This window comes from Cystoisospora suis (assembly GCF_002600585.1).
Source record: "Cystoisospora suis strain Wien I chromosome Unknown contig_4711, whole genome shotgun sequence".
NCBI classification, from domain to species: domain Eukaryota; phylum Apicomplexa; class Conoidasida; order Eucoccidiorida; family Sarcocystidae; genus Cystoisospora; species Cystoisospora suis.
The window spans coordinates 838-24,076 of record NW_027157503.1 but is presented as its reverse complement, the minus strand read 5'-3'; the positions used below and the strand labels follow the sequence as shown (position 1 = coordinate 24,076).

Sequence of the window (23,239 nt, the reverse complement as noted above, 5' to 3'; positions counted from 1 at the left end):
TGCTCGGGAAGAGAGCTTCGCGGTTGTTTCCGATCGTGCCGGGCGTGGCGGAGCCCGCACCTACCCATTTTTCTATCTTTTTGTGTTCTTATCGTGTGCTCTGAGACTCTGCCCGTGAGACTACGTGGCTGAACTGTTGTGCAAAGCTTGTCTGCGTTGAAACTTCGAGCTTGGGCGCACAACACTTCTATCTGCCTCCGTGGAGGCCGCGAAACCGTGTGCTGGTGTCGATGTCCTGGGATGGCATCAAGTGGGTTGGCAGCGTGTTCCGGCGTCTGACGATGTGTTCGGAGAGTTCTCTGGGGCAGCGAGGTCTAGGCCAGCCGGTCCTATGAGCTGAGGTGCGTAACTTCTGGGTCTCCAGACGCTCCGAGATGTGTCCGGGAATGACTTCATCCTCTAGTTCGTTGGCCGTGACCAAGCGAAACACGGGTTTCGTTTTCCTGACACTTCGGGATGTGTCTGGGAATGTGCTACCCGTTGGGTCAGCGGGGCCCCTGACGCGGCCGTTTGTCGGTGAACTCTAACCATGTGTGTTGGCACGTCAGGTTTGCCGGGAAGTGACCTGAACGACTATGACCCAGGTGAGTGCGCTTTCAGCAGAAGCGAATAGATCCTTGGCGGAGAAACTGCTGCAGGAGAGGAGGGATCTAGCGGGGGGGTTAACGGGCCAAAGGCAGTATGTGACATCTGGAAAGAAGAGTAGGACTAACTTCGGCCGTTCTTCGCTCGTGTGCAGAGATCACTCACGAGAGAGGCCTGACTGTGACAGGAAGTCTCTACATCTCCAGCGGGCCTTACTGTAACGAAAACATTGGATGCACTACCAGGCCGCCAGTGTCCGCAACGCCGAAGCCACGCCATCTACGAATACGCCGGCTCCCACCAGGTTTTTCGTCACGTTGCTCCACCGCCGGGCCCTCAGACCAGAACGGTGATCTCCCCCCCTCAGTTGGACCGTTCCCCCGGCGGCTCTCCCCTCCGCCAACTATTCTTGAAGTACGGTAGCCTATCCCGCAGCTGATGTGGCGCAGTCGATAATGTACGGCGTGAGCCAAAGTGGATGATGAAAGGGTTAGCCGGCGAAACTTGCTGTGGCAGCCTTTACTTCATGCCTCCGCTTTGCACTAGAGCATACAGTGGTGCCGGCACTCGGAAAGAGATGAAGGTGTCACTCCTTGCACAACAGGCGGGTACCCTTGGGAGGGGTCGGAGTCCCTGTGGTCTCCCAGGCTGCGGGTATTTCCGTACGGGCGTCACTTTTGTAGTCCAGCCAGTGAGCTGCTCCAGCTCCGGGCTCGTGACTGAGACTTTGGGCCCCCTCCCTGTTTACAACGCGCCCTGAATAAGTGACATCCGGTAGTCTAGTCGGCATTGCCTCCAGTCCAGCTTGACTGCAGGAGTTCGGCGTCTGTCAAGTGCCACCCGTAAGAGCCCTACGCCCGCCGTAGAGCCACCGAGTCTTCGCTGACAGTTGCCGAAACCGATCGCCGCGAAGACGTGACTCTTTTTTACAACTCGGCCGGCGCGACGGGACATGAAGTGAAATATTCCCGCAGGCCTTTTTTTCAAGGACACGGTAGGCTCTGTCCACAGGCTATTCGGTAGACAATTGTCTCAGGTTTGACGCAGCCCCCGGCACGTTTCTTCGTACACGCTCTGCCTTGCCCAGTGCTCACAAATACGCTATGAATGGCGAGCTCTGCTACCAGAGGTCTTCTGCTCGGACGCACGCAAGTTCGCTGGTGCCACAGAAAAATCTCACAGCATCTGGACCGTGTTTTTGAGCATGGCGTGCACTCCGACTGACAAAGATGGGTTGCGTGGAGGCTTAGCGTCGCCACTGGATCAAAGACCGGATACGCATGTAATGAAGCACTCCACTGCAGGCTCACGAATACAGAAAGGCCTCAACGGCCTCTTAATCTCATGTCCCTGCCGCCCCTTGCTGGGAATGCCTACTAATTGCACCGGAAAACCACGCAGCAGATATGTGAAGAAGTTCTATAACAGAACTCCTGCCGCCTGACGACGAAGGGCACTGCCACATGCTCGACACCGCTACCGGAGCCCCTCAGTCACACGTACACGTGCCCCAAAACTGCCAAGTTGACAAAAAGAAACAAATGATGTTCTAACCTGCGAAGACAAGATACCCCACCCTCCAGAGTAGAGGATCATCACCTGGACTACACTATTTTACGTGCTCCTCCGATCGCAGTTCGCCCTGCCGGACGTGCGATCACGTTGGTGACACGGGCGCGGCAAAATCACATCGGCCTCGGCCAGTCCGGGCACGAGTGTTTGCCCAACATACTTAAAGCGACTTCATGCGATGACCTGTGAAAGAGCTGTCTACTCGCGGTACGGACTGATTTGTTGCAGATGCAGCGCCACTTCTCTCCGTACCCGCGCTTCGGCACTGGGTAGACACTAATAGTCAATACCCTGCTGGAGGTGCTGAACCATGTCATAAGCCTTGGTCGTAAAGTTTTCATAGGCATCCATGACGCGCGCCGCCATAAAAGCCGCGGCCTGCTGTGGGGTCGCTTGCAGCTGGAAACGCCACCTGCGTTGTTGGAAAAACACAAGAAATAGAAGCATCACGTTTCATGAACATCACGGGTTGCCTAACCAGCTTCCTGCATACCCAGAGACCCGGACTCACGCGCGGCAATTTGATCGCACACAAACCGCTGGAGCAAACGCCACACACGCAGTATCCCTAAAATCACCCAAACGAAAGCCGAAAGAGACCGACGTCCACAATATGGACAACATGGCCGTCCACTGGTAGCCTCATCCCACCCCTTCCTGAACAGTGCGGCGAGGCCCGGCATCCATACCCATCGTAGTTGCCGTTTGAAACTATCCCACACGCCTGGCAAAGCCGCATACATAACGGACAGACTGCGGAAGTCGCGCGGTAGCAACGGCCGGCACATACACTCCGAAAGTGACGCTGAAACTCTCTGTCGTCTCGTACGACAACACGTCGCGCGCGGAAGGCAAGCGCGCATGATGTGTGAAACACCCACTTTTTTTTTTGCACGAAACCTGAACGAAGACTTACGACGACCTCCGCTTTCGGACTCTGCGGAGTCGCCCCACTCCCACCACCTCGTTCGTGAGCAAGGAAGGGTGACGGCCGGGTGACACTTCGCGGAGGATCCCTCTGGGTGCGAATGATATCGTGTGACCGCGCTAGAGAACAGTTGTCTCTTGCGGCAGGCCAACATCCGCAGTAAACACTTATCCTCTGTACAGACTGAAGTCGTCCGGAGAATCTCTACGTACTAGAGACTCAGAAGTGAGTATTTGCATCCGCACCCGACCCTCAGAAAGAAACAACAATGGGCGCATCAGAAAGTGGCGGCAGTTCCTGACACGAAGATCGCCTTCCCATTCGCGCTGCAGAACTTCAAACCGTTGATAGCGCTTGGTCTAGTGAATGAGAGGGAATAGAACACGCGAGGATACTCGCACTGACCTTTCACGGTGCCACCAAGCAACGCAGGTGCCCTGGAAACAACTCCATACCTCAACCTGTGACGCCACAGGTGCAGGTGGCAGCCCCAATGCTTCCCTGGCTCAAGGATGTCTTACTTCAGGTTGTCCAGAGACTGGCGCTTGAAACAAGGCAGTCCCGAATGCAACATCGTCTGCACAAGGGCAATGATCAGATCTGCTTGCTCTCGGAGCGCCAGATACCTACGGAGGAGGAGTCCGCACGACACACAAAGAGAACACATTCACTTGTGCGAAAAAAAGATGCCTGTGTGCGTGCCCAGAGTGATTGTTCGTGTGGGGATATTCTAGAAAGGCATAGAAAGGCAAACACGTATATAGAGACTGCGGACACATACAGAGTACAACACACGGATGCATAGTGCACTGCAGCTCAGCCCAACCTTCACACAAACTATAACACCAGACTCAGTCCTCTTTTCTGGCTGTGTGTCCTTTCGCCTCGAGAGCAGGAAATCAAATCGACCAGTCATCACTTTCTCAAAAGAAAACCTTAGCAAGCCATCCACCAGCTTTCCGGCACCTGGAGAGGTGGCGCCTACCCTTGGACGCAAAGGTCAGTGAAGCGCCGGAAAGCGTCAGTACGATTATGTCCTCCCATGAGCTGCACCATCTCCTTCGTGAGTTTGAAGGGAGCCTTCTCGAAGTGCATATCGTGGCCCGGAGAAATGTCAAAAATGAACCCGAAGTCAATATGAATCACGCGTCCTGACTCATATGAAATCAGTAAGTTTCCGTTGTGCCGATCCTTCACCTGCAGGAAAGGTCCGGGGGGCCCAAAGAATCAAGGAAGCAAAGCAGCTGTAGAACAAACTACCAGAATCACCTAACTCATCTCGCCTAAACGGCGGAATTCGTCGCGGCGTACCCTCTCTTGTTCCCACTTACTCGTTTGCTCCTCCATTGTCGAGAGGCGAGAGACGCGGAAGAGACTGTACTATGGAGCGACTTCTCACATACGAATCTCCCGGAGGGGGCAGACGCTACGAGGGTTTCAGTTAGGTGGTGAAAACAAACAGATCGGACAAGCGTATTGACATGTGTGCAAGCAAGGGGATCGCCGGACGTCCTGCCCCAGAGACACTACGGGAGCCTAAGTTCTCGCTCATTCATTCCAGGCCCCGTACAGGGACCTACGCGAGTCAGCCGCCAGGACGTGGAGATCCGGAAATGCTCGCAGAAGGTCGCGCTGGAAGATGTATGAGGGGAAAGGCTCCACGCGCAAAAGAAGTGCGGAGAACCGGAGCGCTGCCGCAGGCTCACACTGGAACGACGTGCAAGCAACGCCGACATAGCACAGGAGACTGCAGTCACACTCACACGTGGTCGGCTTCGCCTCCCGAACCAATGCCAGCGCCACGTATAGACTCGTACAGACGGAACCTGTAGCATGTCCTCACCTGCAGAATGAATGAAAGCACTGCATAACCAGCTAGGCTTTTGATGAAATTATTCACTGCCACATCGTACCCCAGTCTCCTTTTCCGTGTCAGGGAGCCCTGTCCTTGCACTATGTCGCCGGAAGCTCTCCCAGTTTGGCTGAAGCTAGTTGTCGCACCGGACCGAAGCTGCAGCCCTGACGCTTCCGTGTTGTTGGGGCTCGTCGCTCGCGCGTATCCTGAATCAGGGTCGTCCGCGACGTTCGTCGGTTCGCCACCCGCTTTAGAAGTTCTTTCCTCGACGACTCGACCGGGCTCGTTCTTGGTGCCGGCAGTCTCCTCCGCTGACGCTTCGATATTTCCCGCACCCACGGCATTAACAGCAGTGACTCGGATGCCTTGGGAGAGTCCTCGACTTGGGTCGCCTCCACGTGTGCCGCCGTCTGCCACAACCTGCGCTGGACAAAAAGCCCCCCTTTCCGATGCACTCTGCCAACCTCTCTGACGCGCCTCTTCTCGGTCTGCATCATTCGACGTTGAACGAAGAAGGATCCTGCGCTGCAAGGCGGAGAGCTGGTTTGTTGTGCTTGTGGCGCTCTGACCGACGGCAGTCTTCGTGAAGCCACAGATCCCTTCTGAGTTTTCTCCTCTTTCGAAGACACACGCAAAGAATTCTGGGAGAGAACAGTTGTACTTTTTCCCTATCTGATGCCTCGAAGCGGTGTGTGGAATCAGTTCAATAATGCCACCAGGCTCGTTCGCTGCCCTCGTCCGCCGAGAAATTCCTTTTTCACATTTCTGTTCGTTTCGCTCCATTGCCAGGCCTTTGTCTACCACCCGCGCACTTCGAAGTCCTGCCGAGCAGCATGCACCACGAAGGCTAAGAAGAGGTGGAGAAGCCGCTGTAGCCTGGGAATGCGTTGTAGCTGCACGAGGAACTTGCATTGTAGTCGGAGCCCGAGAACCGCGCTTCAACGAGAGGGAAGAGACGGGAGACGTCCCTATTCCAGGCTGTGCCGCTCTACGGTTGGCGGGATCCTTGTCTTCTCTACAGAAGACATAGTCACGGTGGTGACCCCCCTTACTGTGCTTCTTCTCATACAAGACCGAACTGCTGCTGACCGTTGCGCCCACTGCTCCCGTTCCAGCCGGAGGCTCAGGAGAGGCTTCCGTAGGAACAAAGTTGTCGAGATTGCAAGGAGCAGCGAAACCGGGAGTAGCCTGGCTTGCCACCCGCATTGAAAGGACTTTGTATGGGCGCAACCACAAATCAATACCCACTCGGTTGAAGACTGAAGCAGCGACCTGAATCAAGCGAAATAAAGTAGAAAAACCAAAAAATACTCTCCCCTTCATAGCGGTTAACGGTCAAAAAACTCGAAGCAAAAGAGCTTACCGGGACGCAGCGACCCGCTCTACACGTCGCTAAATGCCACATTCCAGCAGACCACATAATACTTCGAGAGAGCACGATCTCCTGTCAACTGTCTGACGGTTATGAGAAGTAGTGAATACCTGGCCTTCCCGGCAAGACTCGTTATGCTCCGTCAGTGTTCGGGCTCCCGTTGTAAAGAATAGACTTGCTTAGAAACATCAGTATGAGGAAATGCAGACGTTCAGCATTTGCCGCGTGTACAGGTGAGGACACACAAGAAACTGTTATCTGTTAACACAAGCAAAGGCTTCTCGTGAACAGATTGCAATATGTGAACACAGGCGGACTGCGATTGGCAGGAGTGAGCGAAGCAGAGCGAAGAAGACTCACTTGTATGATCTGTAGGGCGAGTTGATCTTGGCGAACATCATCGAACATCTTGAAGATGCAAGTCACCCGGACAGAAGCTGCTCGTAGCTGGCTGCCCCCTGCGCCGGCTACACTCGCTTGTGTCCCCGCAGTTGACCGTGTCTCGAACGTGAGCGCGTAGGGAACCTGCAGGAAGCCATCTACCCAAAACTGCAAGAAATGGGGCGCTGCCCCTCGAAAACAGGTCATCGCACCGTCAAAAAGTTTGCCCACATCCGCGCCCATCATAAGCTATATCGATGCACTGCATCGCCCACACTCAAATTTACTCATCTGCCTTGGCACTCACGCCTGCCACTCGCCGTCGCTGTCAATCACCACTGAGCTATCAAGTCACTGACTGGCTATGGCGCCAAGTACACGTCCGCATCAAGTCTCGTTCGCGCTAGGTCCCACGCGCCGGCCTACACGAACTCCCGTCCCTGGCCCATCTTTCTGAAAACTGTGGAGTACAGAATCGAGGGTGAACCGCTCTGCGTCCTACAGTCGACATGAAACTGACCGCCCCTGCCGCTGCCTTACCCGGAAAAACCGTCTGCACACTCAAAGCTTCCCGCGCGCACAAAACAGCGGGTCACTACCCTCAGAAGTATATCCGCACGCAGGGGACTGCACTGTGGCCAGCGCAGTCACGCACATACCTTAGCTGCCGACTGTAGGGGAGTAGCATCGTCTCCCAAAACTCGCTCAATGGATCGGCTCGGGTCAAGAGGCATCGTGATGCCTTCCAAATCGACTCTTTCCTGTGCACGCACACGTACCAGATTTCCAACAACCGATACCAGAAACGTGAGGAATGCGGAGAAAACAGCCCGGGTGAAGTTTCTTGTCTCCCGACGTTGACATATTCGTAGGCTGACCCCGGCGTACTGGCTGGCGTGTGGGCGCAACGAAGCAGTCTCCGCGGCACGTCACGAAAAACCCACTCCCATACCCCGCCGGGACTCTGCACTCGGAAGAGACTAAGCACTGTGCGAAGGCGCGCCTTGTCCCACCCGTCCAAATCTTCCTAGCCCGGTCCCGAGAACTGAACCTCTTTTGATCCGGAGGTGCCCTGAGGTGCGCCATCCTTCGGATGAATACATAGATGGAAGGAGAGAATTTGAGCTACATGGTGAAGTGTACAAAGTCACTTCACCAACGGCCCAAGAGTCAGCCTACCACCAAGGAGTTCACATGGGCGTGCAGGAACCGAGCGCGGTCGGTACGGGGAACGTCCCTTGCTTTCCCGCTGCAAATCAGATCCACAAGCACTCACCCGCGCATCGACGTGAACTACGTTTCGAATCGCTCCTGAGGCAAAATTCTCGATCTTCAATGCAGCCAAAATACCTGAGTTCTCGAACAACTGGTTGTCATTCGCACAGAACTCGTACAGCCCCAGACGTTTTCCGCTGCGGGGCGGCCAAAACCGAGTTTGAGGAGACATCAAGGCCACACTCATTAACGCGGTGCCTGTTGTGCATCCAGGCGCACCGGGAACGCGCACCACACCCTCCCAGGTGGCGCGGCAACAACTGTAACAACGCACACGATGTCGGAGAGAGTAGGAACTCACCTGAGCTCGGCCAAGCCGTTCCAAAACGCGTACTGCCGACTCAAGAGCTCGCGCCGATCGGAAGGTAGAGCCTCCAGCAAAGCAGCCTGCAAACACCCGGACAGAAACTGCTGAACCGGGACTGTCCTACAGGGACAGCACGATAGGATGTCTCCGCCGGGCCTGCCGGCTGTAGTCGACTACTTTGTTGTAAGATGTAGTCTGCAAGGAGGCGCCTCGAGAGAGCAGTTACTCTGGCAAGCATTTCGCCGCTGGAAAAAGCTGCCTCAACCGCAGAAGAGACATCGCTTTAGACTCCAATCGGGTTTGGTTGTGTGCAAACTGGAGTGAAGCCAATTCCAACAGCTGGGCGAGCGACTTTCTCGTTTGCACTCCATGATGAAGAACCTTTCTCAGAACTATGGAGCGAGTTGTACCATCACTATCCAGAACTGTTGCATAAGCCGCAAGGCCTTGTATCGGCTGACAGCTCCCCGAATCGCGTGCGAGCCTGATCTACAGGAGTCCTTTCTTTCCAATCTCGTGAGCTGACTGTCGCTTCAGGCATGCTCTGCCTGTCTGTAACAGGAATTATGGTCCTTGCAGGAAGCCGCAGCCTCTTGGGTACGGTCGTATCCCGTATGTCGGTCAGTGTGCGTAGCTTGTCCCGTGTTCCTCCTGGCTGCGCGTTCCGAGGCCGCGAAAGTGGGTTAGCCAGGAACCCTAGCTATTTAGGAGCCTTGCTTGTAGCAACAGCGCCGAGACACACTCAACACGTCGATCTGCGTGGCTTGGCTCTCCAGGTCCGAACAACTCTAGCAGCCATACCTGCAAGCTAAGACACTTCCGTGGGAAACAGTCCGCGTTGCCTAGCTGAAAAGTAAAGGGCACATCGCATCGAAGAAAAACACGCACCAGGTTATACAAGAAGCGCAGGTTTTCCTTCTTCGTGGCACTGACGTCCTCCCCAAATCAACAAAAGGTGCCGCCAGCAGACATTTCGAGGGCTTGGGCACCATCCGCACAGCGTCCGAGGCATATGTCCCTTGCACCCGGCCGGCATCTAGCCTGATCCTTACCGCTCCTTCTGTACTGAGCTGGAGCATTTCGGGCAATCCTGTGTTTGCCTGTGCATCCTGAGCGCCTGACCCTTCTTGAAGCAGAACCGCCTCCACTAATCTCCCGACATCGACGCGCATGAGTTGCAGCAGCTGTGGCAAAAGCAACCTCCCCCGGATAGCGGGTGGGTAGGTGGCGAGGGCTCTGGCTGCGTATGTTCGAAGCAGAGTAGAAAATGTACCCGCAGCTAGAAGAGCTGATTTCGAGGAGCAGGCCAGAGGACCTGTGCCCAAGGAGGCATGCAACGCTGCGCCGGTGCCAACAGCTGAGGGGGAAAAAAAGGGAGAAGCAGCGGACGGTGGATGATGCGAGCAGTAGTTCTCGTCTGCGGCACTCGAAGCAACCAAATGATTGGCGACGAATGCGGCAGAGACGGCTGTCTGGGGCGCGAGAAACTGAAGAGTGGAAGCCAACGGGAGCCGAAACGAGTAGATAAAAATATCCCAGGAAACTGAAGGGAGAACCGGAAGCGACGTGGGCCGGCGTATGGACAGGAAAGCAGAAAAACACGAGAGGGAGGAAGATGAAGGTGAAGGGAGAACCAGGGTAGGCATGAACCCATCGAAGCGAACAAGCAGTCTCCAAATCGACTCCGAACTGTTCCGCTTGCTCGTCGGATGCTGGAGAAGGAACGTCAACAAGCGTGATCCGCGTCCCCTACGCCCCAGAAGTTGTCTCACGTAGGCGCTGAAAGCAGGAAAAAAATTCCGGACAGCCGGCGAGTGAGGAGTGAGGATGCCCAGTGAAGACGGGAAGTGGCGGTACTTAAGAAAAAAGAGCGTGTGTTGTCCAGCAGACGATGTCTCTGATATTCTTGTTCACTGGCAGTAGGAGCTCAGGCACGCTTGAAGCATTTGTGCTGACGCCAAGCTGAGCTGGCCATAGCAGAAGTCGCTGCAGGCACGCTCAACTAAAGATGGTGCGCCCGATGGGCACACACGCCACCACGAATGAAAAACACTTGCGCCTCCCGAACTGTAAGACAGTCTGGACAGGCTCGACAGAGATCACGCCGGGGTGGGCACTCCCAACCACGCATCGAAGAATCTGACCTATAACGTACACCTCCCTCTTATCGTCGCCCACGAGCAAGAGCAACGCCACAGAAAAAGAGACGGTAGAAAGCAGGCTTGCCCGCTCAGTTGCTCGCCTCACCTTTTTCGCAAAATCTCCGGAGACCATTGTAGCCGCTGGGCGGCTGCCGCTATGAGAGGCAAGTCTGCCCCGCTCAAGAGCGCGTCAAGAGAGGCCATGCTTCTTCCTCCTCCCCTACCCCGACACTCCCTTTTCTCATAATTCGACTTCTTAGAACTCGTTCCGGACCGGGACTGCCTTTTGCTGCACCTCTTCGCAGAAGACAGCGCCACGTTTCTGCCAGTTTTCTTGAAGAAGCGTCCGACAATCGGCAGCTTAGAGAGTAGTGGGCCGGGGACTTTTTTCTGCCGTGAAGATGAAAAAGATTCATCTCCTGCGAGCCTAGCCACATTCTCCCCTGCAAGGTCGCCAGAAGCATATTTGTCGCAAATGTTCTGTCCTCTCGCAAACGGAAAGAAAGCTCGTCCAGGACGCCGCTTCTGCCCGGAAGCTTTTTCTATACCGTCTTGCTCCTGTTCATCTTCCCCTGAAGACGACGTGGCTGCCTCTTCTTCATCGAGTTCTCCGTCCTTCCTCGCACCGCTAGCTTCCCCGCGACGAGCACCGTGTGCCTCCGTCGCGCGAGGCTTCCCCCTGGAATCGCTTCCCCGCAGTCCTGCGCGAGCGGGGCCACCCCTTGTAATCAGCCGTGTTATGCCGCTCTGGCTAGGCGCAGCGGTACGAACACGTTTCCAAGCAGCCAGTCGCTCCACTTCGTCTGCTAGGAGCGCTCTCAAAAGTAGCACAGGAAATGAGCGCGGCAAACCTGAAATCGCTCCACTCTGAAAGCTTCCTCCCCTTCCCCCTCCAGTCCAGTCGCCGCTACCCTGGGACCCTTCGCGACGCTCGCGTGTTCTCCTCTTCCTTGCAGCCTTCGAAGAGTGTGGACGCCCTCCCCGCTCAGACCCCAGAGACGACGCTGGCGCTTGTGGGGCGCTCTCCCTCTCGTGCTCACTCGTGTCGCACCACGGCTCGTTCAAAGTACCCGTGCACGGTTCACCCCTTTCGTGGCTTTGCCCAGCGAACGTGTATGACATGCATGCTGCAGAGTCAGGGCAGAACCCCAGGAGATATAAGAGGCTCTGGGAAGCCGCAAGCAGTCTGGCTCGCGTCATGCCTTCCTCATTTTGCTCCTCCCACCTACGGTCGGAAACGGGTACAGGAAGGCTACACACGCCGACGGAGACATAAGAACGTGTGTGCGTACTGACCGCGTCCACATCCGTCGCAGTGAGCGGGGTCAGTCCTTCTCCCGGCCGACACGGAGCGCAGCCTCCGTATCCTGGACCCTTCGCCGACTGTGTCACAGTTATTCCCCCCGTCCCGGAAGCACTGCTGCAGTTAGTGCTGCCATGTCCCCGGTCGCTGTCCCCATTCGCTTCAGCAAACTGAAGGACGCCGGTGCCACTGTTCAGTTTGCTGCGGCACTCTCCACCTCTCGTTCCCAACGAGGCGACAGCAGAAGACAAGAAGGGGGAGTTTGTGCCTGTGACAACCGCGACTCCTCTGTCTCCGTCTCCCCTGAAGAGGATATCACTATTGCAGTTTGAATAGGTTTCAGGGGTGCCGCCACCGCCCGCCACCGGCCGTCTGGAGGACATAGTTAGGTTTAGTGGAGAGACCTGTTGTTGGAGTTCGCGGCCCTCCGCGAAAGGATGGCTGACGTCAGCAAGCGCCGTGCTTGTGGCGGCCTCGTCACCGTCAGTCAGCCATACCCGAAGGGGCTGCCGAGCACCTAAGCCGAGACCCGGATGCATGCGGTGCAGGGGGCAGTTACATGTGGACACATACAGCTCATGTGGTGGTCGCTGCAAGAACGAGATCAGACTCCCAAGTGTCCACGCCACCGCGGAGTGCCTATCACGCAACCAGTAACAAAGCATACATGCGCAGCAAGAGGCAGCCAGATCTGCAGCGGCTAAAGTCTCCCCTTGATCTTTGAGATCGCTGCGAAAGAGACCAGCAGCTGCAAGCCATCCATCCTCCAACAGGCACAGGAGCGTGCGCGCGCCTGCAGCTGGATCCGCCGCTTTCGACTTGAGACCGCTGAGCCACGCATCTGCAGCTCCGCTGCACCTTTTTCCTGACCGTTCAAGACGCTCTCTCGAACAGTCTCCCCACTCACTGCTGGCAAGATCTCCGCCTTTGCGTCTGCCACTCGAGCCCTTACATCTAGCTCCCTTAGCCTGCCCTGGAGGGGGGAGAAAGAAGGCATGCGGATGTTGCGGACTTAGGCATGAAGGCATGAGGGGGGGAAAGACCAAATCTCCCACAGCTCCTTGACAGCATGAAGCAAGGCCAGCAGAAGAACCCGGACCTGCGCAGCCTCCAGGAAGGGACCAGACACCGGTACTAGTCTGCCCTCTGGCGGCATCACCTACGGACGCGAGAACGCGCGACGCACGGGGATCCTGCAGGCCTTTAAGGCAAAGCAGGAAAAGTACTTCGACCGCGGCAAGAGAGTTTGACGGGCCGCTTGTAGAGCTCTGCACTGGCAACTCTGACAGGACACCGCCCCAGCTCCGGTGGCGTCCGGACCGACCAGCTACGTGAACCAGAAAGAAGCCTGAGGCCGCCTCGCAGCTAGAGGCCACGCGGCGGAGCAAATGAGTCCAGGTGGTCACGACTGTACTAGCGACAAACGCCTCTTCACCTGAAGCACCATTCTCCGCTGCTGTGGAAAAGAGTTTCTCCGCCGACGCACTTCGACTTCCCCCCTTCTCGTGGAGGAAAAGTCCTTTTCCTGAAAACGAGTCAAGAAGGTACAGGTCCGGTAGCGACGAGGCGGCGAAGCCCGGACGGCAAAAAATGCTTTGCATAAGTTTGCTAAACCCTTCAGCCTTTCCCTCTGACTCACGCACGCCCGCGCGCGCTCCACGGCGTGAACTAGCTATCGCGACCACAGCAGCGTGAACCGCAGTCATTGCCGCAGAGGCGCCTGCTTGGCCTGTGTGCAGTCGGCCTGCTATGACAGCACTGAACAGGAGAGGACGCGAGCCCACGCTGAGCGCAGCAGAGGGGCTGGTCAGCACGGGGCAACCGAGGTGAACAAAGCGAGACAAAAAGGCGGACACCACGACAGTCTCCCGGTGAATCTCCTGCAAGACAGGGAGGCAGCGGTGGGCGTAGGCACCCTTAGGGTACGCAGTTGTTGGCAGGGTGCCCCAGTATGCCGAAACGTTGTAAGAACGTGGCGCGTCGAGATCCGCGGCCGGGATATCACGGACGGCTGTCACCGGCTCGCCAGCTGTCAGGTGCTCTGCTGTTGTCTCCAAGTCGGCCACGAGTCCCAGCTGAGAACTCAGCACTGAGTTGCACATCGTGAGCCAAGCTGCCGGGACCCAGTCTGTGATGCGTTCAAGACCCAGTTCGATTGTCTCAAAAGACCAAGCTGACTGCGTCAGAAGAGAGGTGGCCCCACACATCGGAATCCCTTCGGGGTGGAAGTAGAAGCCGACCTGTCTTAGTGATTGCGGGATTATCAGAAACCAAAGCCAGGCAGGGAGCGCCAATCCGATTGCACCCTGGCCCAGCTGGGTAGAGGTGAAAGCACGAAGCAAGGCCAAAGCGGCATACGCCGCTGCAAGCAAATCGTCCGATGTTGGCGCAGAATGCGCGCTGATCTGGAGATCTGCTGAAGCTGGGTCAACAGAGACGCTAATCGAGTTATGCGGTCTCGTAACAGTACCGTAGCAGAAATCAGAATGCGGAGACGAAGGCTCTGCCCCGCCGGCTGTAGCGGAGACTGTACTGCTCAAAGAACGACTTGAGAACTCGGGGCTACACTTGGACAATCCCGCTGTTGATGCGGGTGGCCTGGGTCTTTCAACAGTCAAGCCAGCAAGTGCTGCTGTCCAGACACTAGCCGCTAGCCATAACAAACCCTCGGCCGGAGTGGACCTGACAGCAGCGGTCACCGCTCGCTGGTCCTGATTGTGGAATTGAAGCAGTCGACTTTGATTTCGGGAGATCTCTGCATGTCGCCATCCAGGTCGCTCCTCGTCCCTTAAGCAAACGAAAGCGTTACGTCCTCCCTTTGCTGTACTGTCCTCTCCCTCGGCGGCGGTGAGCGCCAAATGACATGCATCGTTACCCGCAGCGCTGTGAGGAGAAACCGCAAGCGCTGTCTCAGAAGCTGGCTGCTTGCCCGGACCGGTCCACAAGCTTCCGATACCAGATCGCAAGCCTTGGAGGGGGTAAGAAGAGTCGTCGTCTGTTTTTCTTGTAAGAGCTCGGGCTTCCAGAGGCGCACTCCGCGAGCCCGCACTGGTGCTCATGAGATGCTGCAGAAGGCTTATCAGCTCTCTCTGCTGTCTCCACGCCTCAGAAACCTGCCTGTCATACCAAGCAGAGCCGTCCGGGAGCCCGTCTTGCCGCGGCATCCTCTCAAAGCAAGACATTCCTCTCAAAGCTGCAGCCACACGCGTGATCTCACCGGCAACACGCTGTGCTTGTTCGCGTGTCTGAAAAGCACACGCACCTGCTCCCCTTCTGGCGACAGTCTGAACCAGACCGTCCCACAAGAATCCGCCAGCCAGGACTCGATGTGAGTCAAGACTCTCTTCCGCTGCCAGAGTCCGCGACTGCCCACCCAGTGGCGGAATGCCCCCGACAGTCGCGGACACGGATCCAGGGCAGGAAGAACCGGCCGCCGAAGAGGCCACGGGGGATGGCACCGTAATGTTCACCGACTGCAAGTCGGAGAGAAGTAGATCCCAGCAAACGGATAGAAGGTCCTCTTCCTGGATGGACTCGGTCACAGGCATTTCGTTCTCCTGAGCTACACACCGCGCTCGCCCTGGGGTGCAGACATTAGCCTTTTCTTGTAGGCTCGTGGAGGACTGTACGTGGGGTACCGGGGTATTTGTAAAACATCCGCTAGGAAAGAACTCATTCAGCAGGGTGACAACCTTCGAAGATACGACCCTCCAATCCAAGGGCGCCGCTGAAGAGAGAAGTCCCCCAACATCTTCTTCTTTTTGCTTCGGTCCTTCTCTTCTGTTCCTGTTAGAAGTGATGGGCTCCACCGCTTCCGCTTGAGCTGGCGTTTTCTTACTGTCACCCGTTTCGGGACTGCCGTGAGACCTTGCTTCTCCACCTACGAGCACAATGTCGCCGGAACTGGACAAAGCGACTCCCGGGGAGCCTGAACCAAGTCTGGGGTCCCCAGCAGGGGCTGCTCGTAAAGCTCTGGAATGCTCGAGCCGCGACGACGCAGGCGCCTGTCCCTGAGAAAGCACGACTCCGGCTCCTGCTGGGCGGCTGTGTCCACAGAGCCTGAAGAGGTCGAACACGCGCAAAGGCGTCGAAGGACCGAAAGTTGCACCTTCCCTCCCTGTTGGCTTCGGCCCCAGCGCCGCTCCGAAAACTTGTACAACAATACACTCTGCAAAGAGTTCAGCCAACCGACGCCGTTGGTTGCTTTGATATAGGATACAACTCTGGTGTGTGAGGAGGAACGCGACAGCGTCCCGAGCCTGGGATTCGTAAGGAGGGCGAGGGGACGTCTGGAAGTCTAGCGTTCGCTGGCGATGAGAGAAAGGACAGGTAGCTGCCTGAGCGTCACCGGGCGCCTTCAGTCTCTCCGTGGAAGGCCACGCCGACCGCGCACAACCGCCAGGCTCAGCAACAGCAGGAAATTCGTCCGCGTCCGAAATCTGCGTCCAGAAGGCGTTCAACGTGGTTTCCCGTAAAGAGGAGACTTGCTCGACATCAATGACAAACAAACTTGGCTCCTGTTCGAAAACAGACAAACGGACCGCTGAACTTTGTCTCCTGTCATACGGCCCTCGGCACTCTCCTGTTCCTCCTCCCGCGTCTTCAGACGGAATAACGCGTCTTGCATGAATGGCAGCGCTACCGGCGGGGTCGGAAGCGCTCCCGCTCGGGAGAGGAGCGGTCACCTCGCTTGGTCCAAGTGCCCCCTTTCCTCGATAGCGCGGGAATAAAGTCCCTCTGTCTGCATCTTCGCGGCATGACGCTGCAACCGATGCCTGCTGCTCAGAAACGCGAGAAAATTCCGCGCCCCCTGACCCGTTTGCAGTGCTTGGCTGGTCATCTGCAATACACTGCCTTCGCCGCGAGTCCTGCCCGCCCTCAACACAGCTATCCTGTCCGGGAGAGGGTACCCCTTTTGCCGCGTCCGGATCAATAGTGGATGATAATGCCGGCTCTTCCCATCTGCCTGCCGATAAAGTTAGCCGCACCGGCAGGCAAAGCGAGTCAGCCGGAGAAACCCAGAAGGTGCGAGAGGAACCGTCTTGCTCGCTGCACCTGTAGCATGCACAAAGGGGAAGAGCACTGAGAAGGGGGGACGTACTGCGGATATCCCCGCAGAAATCAGAAACAGCCACCACCCCGTTGCCGCCACGAAAGCCGGGAGACACCGAAGCCAAATCAGCCAGAGGGTTGCACGAGGTTCGCCTCCCGTCCTTGCCAGGCCGCAGCGCACACGTTGCAACAGGAAGGCCTGCTGAAGCGCTTTTCTCTCCTTCCCGCCCTCTCTCCACGCCGAAGCCCGCACCCGAGTCAGGCACCGCCGCCCCAGAGAGCCGGATACTTCGTGGCCTGGTGCTCGCTTCCGACACTGACATCCCCGTGGACGTCGGTGGAGGGAGAAACCATCTCACCAGGAGGTTAGGAGATGAGCTCTCTCTTCGCCCCAAAGCAACCTTTGCCAGAAGCAGGGAGAAGAGATGCGCAAGCAACGAGCTGCCACCCCCAGAGGAGCCCAGAGTACAAGCGGCTAGCCAAACAAGCTGCGCCAGCCGCTCGACCCACCGCCGAAGATTCCCGTCAATCGCATTGACCAGAACCTGCATAGCTTTGTCGGTAGTAGGAGGCGGACCACCCATCCCGCCTGCGGCCTGCGGGAAAACTGACGATCCTTTCCCGCCGGCTATGCCACCGGCCGCCAAAGGAAGCGACGAGGAGGCAGCCGCGGACACGTCTACGCCAGAGGGACCGCTGGGAGGCAACAGCGCTTGTGAGGTTGCAAACCCGGACACGACGTGGAGAGCTTCACCAATGACGGTGAGAGTCTGCGCAAACGGCATCACATAGAGGTAAAGAAAAATCCACAGCTCCAAGTCAACCCCTAGTGTATAGCTGGACAACACGACTCGTCCCGGTGCAATTCGAGAAACGGGCAAAACTGACAGAGGAGTGAAGAGATACCTGAACCGCTTGAGCCGCTTGAAAGAGATTCAAGGCTCCTTTGAAGAAGAGAGAAGGTAAGAAAGTGTCGGTGTCCGTAGGGTTGAGTGAAGAGGGACGCGGAAGACAACCGGGTGCTAGAAAGGCAACTTCTCTATAACACGCCTGTAACGTGTCTATGTGTATGGACATATGTCGAACTACAAGAGGTGTATGTAGAGGTGCGCTCTAACAGCGAGAACGCTTCGCAGTCACGCACACGACGAAAATATTGCCGGCATTTTACCCATCTTCAAGAGACGTGACGGGGGGGCCGCCACACTGTGTTTTGACCACCCGGCACTTAGGGCTCGTTTGGGCGCAATAGTGGACGGCCCAGCGCAATACACATATGGTCGCGTACGGCAGGCCTGCGACGAATGCATCACGACAAGTCGCTTTCTTGAACACGCATTCCTAGTGTGTAGGACCCTAGGCTGATGCATACAAACGAGGATTATAACAGAAAGGTAGAGGAGCACCACATCCCACCAAAGGCACCGCCTCACTTTCGCTGCCTCTCTCTCAACAGTAAAATGTCTTAAGTATCCGGCCTTCCATTCACTGGGTTATAAGAGCCGGGGCGCACATTGATCTCACGAGCAGGCCCCGGGCTGACAACCGCGACCGTTTACGCATACCACCGAAAAGTGTAGTGTTCATCGACCATAAATCACGCGCTCGCAAACCATCGACCGAAGTGCCGTGTTCATCGACCATAGAAAGAAACCACGCGACGCAGGCAGCGCGCAACACAGCAACTACGCCCACGGGTAAGCCCAGAGACAGGAGCGGGATTCAGCTCACTCCTCCCACCGCGTATCCGACTTATGGAAGACGTAGAATGCAGCAAGTGGGTCGCGCCAGACGGCTGCGCCGTGGACTTGCAGCATCCCACAAGTGCTGTTACGCCCGCTATTATTTAGCAAACACTGCACCGCGATAGTATGACAAGGTAATTCTCTTTCGGCAAGACACCCACGCCTTCCGAAGCTGTACGAATGGAGTGCTCGAAGGCGGGCGCTGTGGTGTCGTCTCTTTTTCTCTCACCTCCACCAGAGCTCGCACGGAGTCAGCGGAGTGTAGCACCGCGGGACAGACGTGGAAAACGCGTTGTAAAAGCCCGAAGACAACATGCTCTTGCTGCTTCGCCACGGAAGTGAGACGAGTGTTACCCGCGCGAAAATCGCTGTCGCTTAACCCCCGAGGAGACGCCAAGGAGCATAAAAGAAGAGCGAGCTGCTGCAGGAACTTGAGGAGGAGGATGTACGCCTGCGGCAGAGAAAAAGATCAGGAAGGTGATGGGCAGTGTCTTCAGCCTTTCAGAAACACAAAAGCCATGCAGTCTCCTGAAGCAAATCATAAGCCGCGGGCTTTCATGCCGCCGACTTGACACAGCGAAACGATGGGTCTCATTCTGAGGCCCGGGTCGACGCCACGGCCCGTCGCTGTGACTATTTAGCAGCCTGAACCGAGTGGCTACTTTCGGGTACAGAGCCGAGTTCGCCGAAGCTTCCTTAATAACCGCAGCGCTTTGCCGCAGCCGCACAGGCATCCGCACAACGAAATTGTGGATCGAAGCATGTATAACCAAAGATAGCGAATAAGTCTCGTTCGCACTGCGGCGGCTGTTCCAAAAGAACAAGGCGCAGCACTTGAATGCAGAGCTGCGTGGAAGACCTTACTTGGCCAGCTCCCATGACGGACGCAAATATCAACGCAGACTGTTCGCCTCCGGCTGCGTGTCCGTCTAGCACGCCTGGACGACTTTCCTTGCACTCCACAACGGTAGAAGCATAGAAACTGCCTCGCTCAAGTCTCTGCAGCCATTTGTCCATGGCTGCCGCTGCTATCCTTTCTGAAGACGGGACAAACGGAGAATCTCGCAACTCCCCCGAAGTCGAAGACGGACTTGTTCGGTGACGACCACCGGAAGTACGTATAGATATAGACATGTATGTACACATGCGTATATGTATATGTACAACCAACGTACGCGTTCGGACACGCGCCGCGAAAGTATGACGTGTCCCCTCTACGGTTGCGTCAGACGCCGTTTGCTTCCGCAGGAGTGGTTGTACCGGAAGACAAAAACATACAGCTGGGTCCTCTTTGTCCGTTGTCTCCTGACGCACTATTTGTAACAAAAGAAGGCTCCAACAAACAACCTTAGATCAGAACGAAACGTGGCGCACGGAAAGATCCCGCACTACAGGAAATTGAGCGCTGGGACTCTCCGTCCTTTCCAAAAGAACAATCAATAACAGACAGCAGCACGGGCCGGGGGGCGCGCAGACGCAAGGGGCCCCGAGCCTCGGCGTCTGCGATATGGGCCAGGTGAGGTCTGGACTATCAACCAGCTGGTGAGATAGCGAATCCGTCTATGGCGAGTTCGGCAGTTGGCACGGGTAACCACTCAAAGGCACGGCTCGGTAACGTTTCCAAACTTGCACCGGCCCCGCGTGCATGAGAAACCGGCTCCACACGGCACTTGGGAGGAGTTTGGACTAAGGAAACTATAGCTACCCCGGATCAATGCGCAGCATTCCGCACATGGTATTTCGGCTATAAAGAAGAGAGACGACTCATCGCAGACCGGAAGACAAAATTCTAAGCCGTGTGGCGACTGATAAGAAAAAGTCATACAGCCCCACTGCGTAGACAGCGCTCCGTTGTCCAGGAGACCTCGCGACTGCAGGCTCGTTCGCGGTGCCGGCTGGCTGTTAAGGAAAATCGATACGGTCCGACGAGATACCGACAAATCACAAAGTCTCTTATGTGCTTGTCCTCACTTCGCGGGACAACACACTGGAGAATAGTTGCAAGCTCCGCCGCAGCGTCCGTACCTTCGACAGCAAGAAGGGACACGTCGTCTTTTAGGTTGCGATTGACAAGGAGAGGAACCTGTTCACTCGGGCACCCTTTCTCTGGAGAAAGCAAAGTCGTGCGCGCCGACGCTAGTGAAACCGTCGCAAAAGCCTGGACTGTGCAGCTGCAGAAGTGCTGTACGTAGTCCACCAAGAGGAGCAAGCACTCGGGAAGTACGAATCCAATTCGTCTTTGCCGGCCCATCTTATAAAATTGCTTCCTGAGCAAGGCTGAGCCTCCCCTTATACAGCAATGAATAACTCAACGGCCCTGGCTCTGCCTGTCCCTCCGCCAGCAAGCTGGCACAATAGAGACAATTCGACTTTCCACGTTGACGCCGTTCTACGCACAGGAAGGGACTTCTTTTGCAAGATGTCCCTCGTGTCCGTGCTCTCTTCACTGACTGGCGGAGCGGAAGTAAGCTGTTTGCGTGTGATATTTCTCAACTAGCGGGTGACCCCTGAGCGGAGTACCCGATCCACGCAAGTAAACAACACTAAGCGTAACTTCACGACGTGACGCCCCCCGCAGCTACTTCGCCAGCTGGAGGGCGGTGGGCATTCTACGAATTCTACAGATGCCTCCTGGTTGGGTCACCTCTGCGTATCTGTTTTGCACAGAGCGCTCGTTGCAGCAATACTGCGACGCGGACAGCAGAAACAGAGAAGGGAGGCGACACACGGAGCAGTCTTCTGTGGATGCACAAAGGCGGGTAAGGGGTTCCAGGAGACGCACGCTGGCCCGTGACCAAACAACAGTGCGTATATACTGCTACCTGTTCCGTTGGTTCAACCGCCGCACAAGGTTACCCGTATACACAAGGACAGCATTGTATATACAGTCACGTTTCTGAAAAGTCACCTCGGCTCGGCGTTGGAACAGTTGCTGCGAAGCTACAGCAGCCCAGATAGCCGACAAATGTAGGTGGCGGGCGAGGGGTCGAGATGTCCGGGGCAGCATAGCATGCAGAGTTTTCTGCAGCAGTGCTACAGCCTGCTGCTTGGGCTGCGATTCTCCTGAGTGCTGCACGACGCACCAAACGGCAAGCCTCAAGCTCGGTCGTCTCACAGAGTTCGGATCGCACGGTGCGCATCGGCATAAGTGTGTAGAATGTTTGTCAACATACTCGTAAGCTCGGCGTCCCCCCGGGAAGACGAGTCTATGCGTGAGCTGTGGCATCTCAGGGACACAAAGTGCCCTTCCCCCCCGGTAGTTTCTGCGGACAGTAGGCTACAGCCAAGAGCAAGTACGCCACCTTTCCTCTCCAAGCTAGCCTTACAAGAACTGAAAATGGCAACAGGCGCTCCTGCTGCGCGGCAATGCTATTTGTCTCAGTTTCAGTTCCTTCTCCAGTCGTGAGTCTCGGCTCCCCGCAGTCCTCCATAGTAAGCTGCCAGGGGGAAAGGCATGCAGCCAGCTGTAAGAGTGGCTCGTCCCCGCTCAACAACTTGGCTCGACGGAGCAGCAGTAAGCGCTGGGATCTACCCGGAGGCCACGAAACGGAAAGTAAACCCGACGACGGTGGCGCGTCCCGGCCTACCGGCCGGTTTTCGACTCCAGTGGCCGCGGCGGCTGCAAGCGCAACGCATGCGCGTTCCCGGGCGACGAGCAGCCAAATCTGTACATGCACAGATGAGTTGAAGTCTCAGAGATCCACAAGGCGTAGAAATGAAGCCGCGCGAGACGCCGCTGTGAAACGGGAACCACTGCAAAAGCTCTTACAACCTGCCACGCACTCGAGCTCAAAAAGCTCTTACCTCTGCAGCAGCGTTTCGACAGGCACGCGCTTGCTGGAGCACCTCTGTATCCGCCTCAAGTCTCCGGGTCTCTCTCTTCTTCCGGTCGAGCTCCTCCTGCTGCTGAGGGCAGCCACTCCCGCCATCATGCGGTGTCCCCCTGGAACGCGTTTGAGATGCCGCGAACCAGGAAACTTTCCCGCCCTCCTGGGGTTCTAAGCCCGCGTTCTGGGAGTCCAGAAAAGCTCGTGTACATCCTCGTTCAGAACATGACCGCCTCCCGTAGAGCCCGGATGATGCCGAGGTGCAACTAACAAAACACCTGTCACGTGTAGACAAGCTCAGAACGTTCCCAAGCAAAAGAAGTTGTTCTCTCACGATAAAGCCTGCTGCTGTCAGTACCGGAGCAGAAAATACCTGCACCCGATCCACAATTTTGAGACCCTCCTTTTGACTGCTTTCTTTCCCATGTTGAATGCGGAGTGATGTTCTCCTGGTGGGAGGCGACGCGCTCGACACGAAGCCACAAGGGGTCTTCTCCGAGCGGAAAAACGACACGAACCGATACCAGCTTTCGCGAAACCCCCATCGTCCATTCTTCGGTTGTATTCCTGAAGCGGAGTGACCCAGCGTAGGTTTTCGGGGCGCACCGGAGCCGCGGTCGCCGTTCTTCAAAACCTCGTCCTGGTTCTCGTCGTGTCTGTTTCGAGGGGGCCCGCGGGCAGGTGAAACATTGGGTCCCTCACCAGGAGCTCGGGAAGGATGGTTACTGACAAGAGAGCCGCCTAAAGCAGCTTTGCTACATAGTCTTGCTTGATCTGAAAACGCCGCCGGACCTGCAGTGGCGTTGTTTCCGGAGGTATTCCCCGAAGACCAACAGTGGAGAGAGTCGCCGTGTCGACAGCCCGGGATGCAACTAAGCGGTCCGGGTAGCGATTTC

At 56.5% G+C, this 23,239-nt stretch overlaps 2 protein-coding genes across 2 annotated transcripts; one reads left to right on the top strand and one right to left on the bottom strand.

Annotated features, from left to right (window-relative positions):
- The first annotated feature begins 106 nt into the window (after nucleotides 1–106).
- CSUI_008411 (uncharacterized protein) lies at nucleotides 107–1,117 on the top strand. Its single transcript, XM_068068544.1, has one exon. The coding sequence runs from the start codon at nucleotides 576–578 to the stop codon at nucleotides 804–806; it is 231 nt and encodes a 76-aa protein (XP_067919481.1). The 5' UTR covers nucleotides 107–575; the 3' UTR covers nucleotides 807–1,117.
- Nucleotides 1,118–2,433: 1,316 nt separating this feature from the next.
- CSUI_008410 (phosphatidylinositol 3-and 4-kinase domain-containing) lies at nucleotides 2,434–23,236 on the bottom strand (the record flags this gene model as incomplete). The annotated part of the gene is made up of 17 exons (XM_068068543.1): nucleotides 2,434–2,569; nucleotides 3,607–3,711; nucleotides 4,071–4,282; nucleotides 4,929–6,212; nucleotides 6,673–6,837; nucleotides 7,353–7,454; nucleotides 7,873–7,942; nucleotides 8,270–8,355; nucleotides 9,077–9,121; nucleotides 9,328–10,054; nucleotides 10,523–17,541; nucleotides 18,746–18,967; nucleotides 19,381–19,553; nucleotides 20,542–20,698; nucleotides 21,425–21,586; nucleotides 21,843–22,181; nucleotides 22,321–23,236. Coding segments are annotated over 17 exons (11,919 nt in total), but the record flags the coding sequence as incomplete, so codon positions are not given.
- Nucleotides 23,237–23,239: the final 3 nt, after the last annotated feature.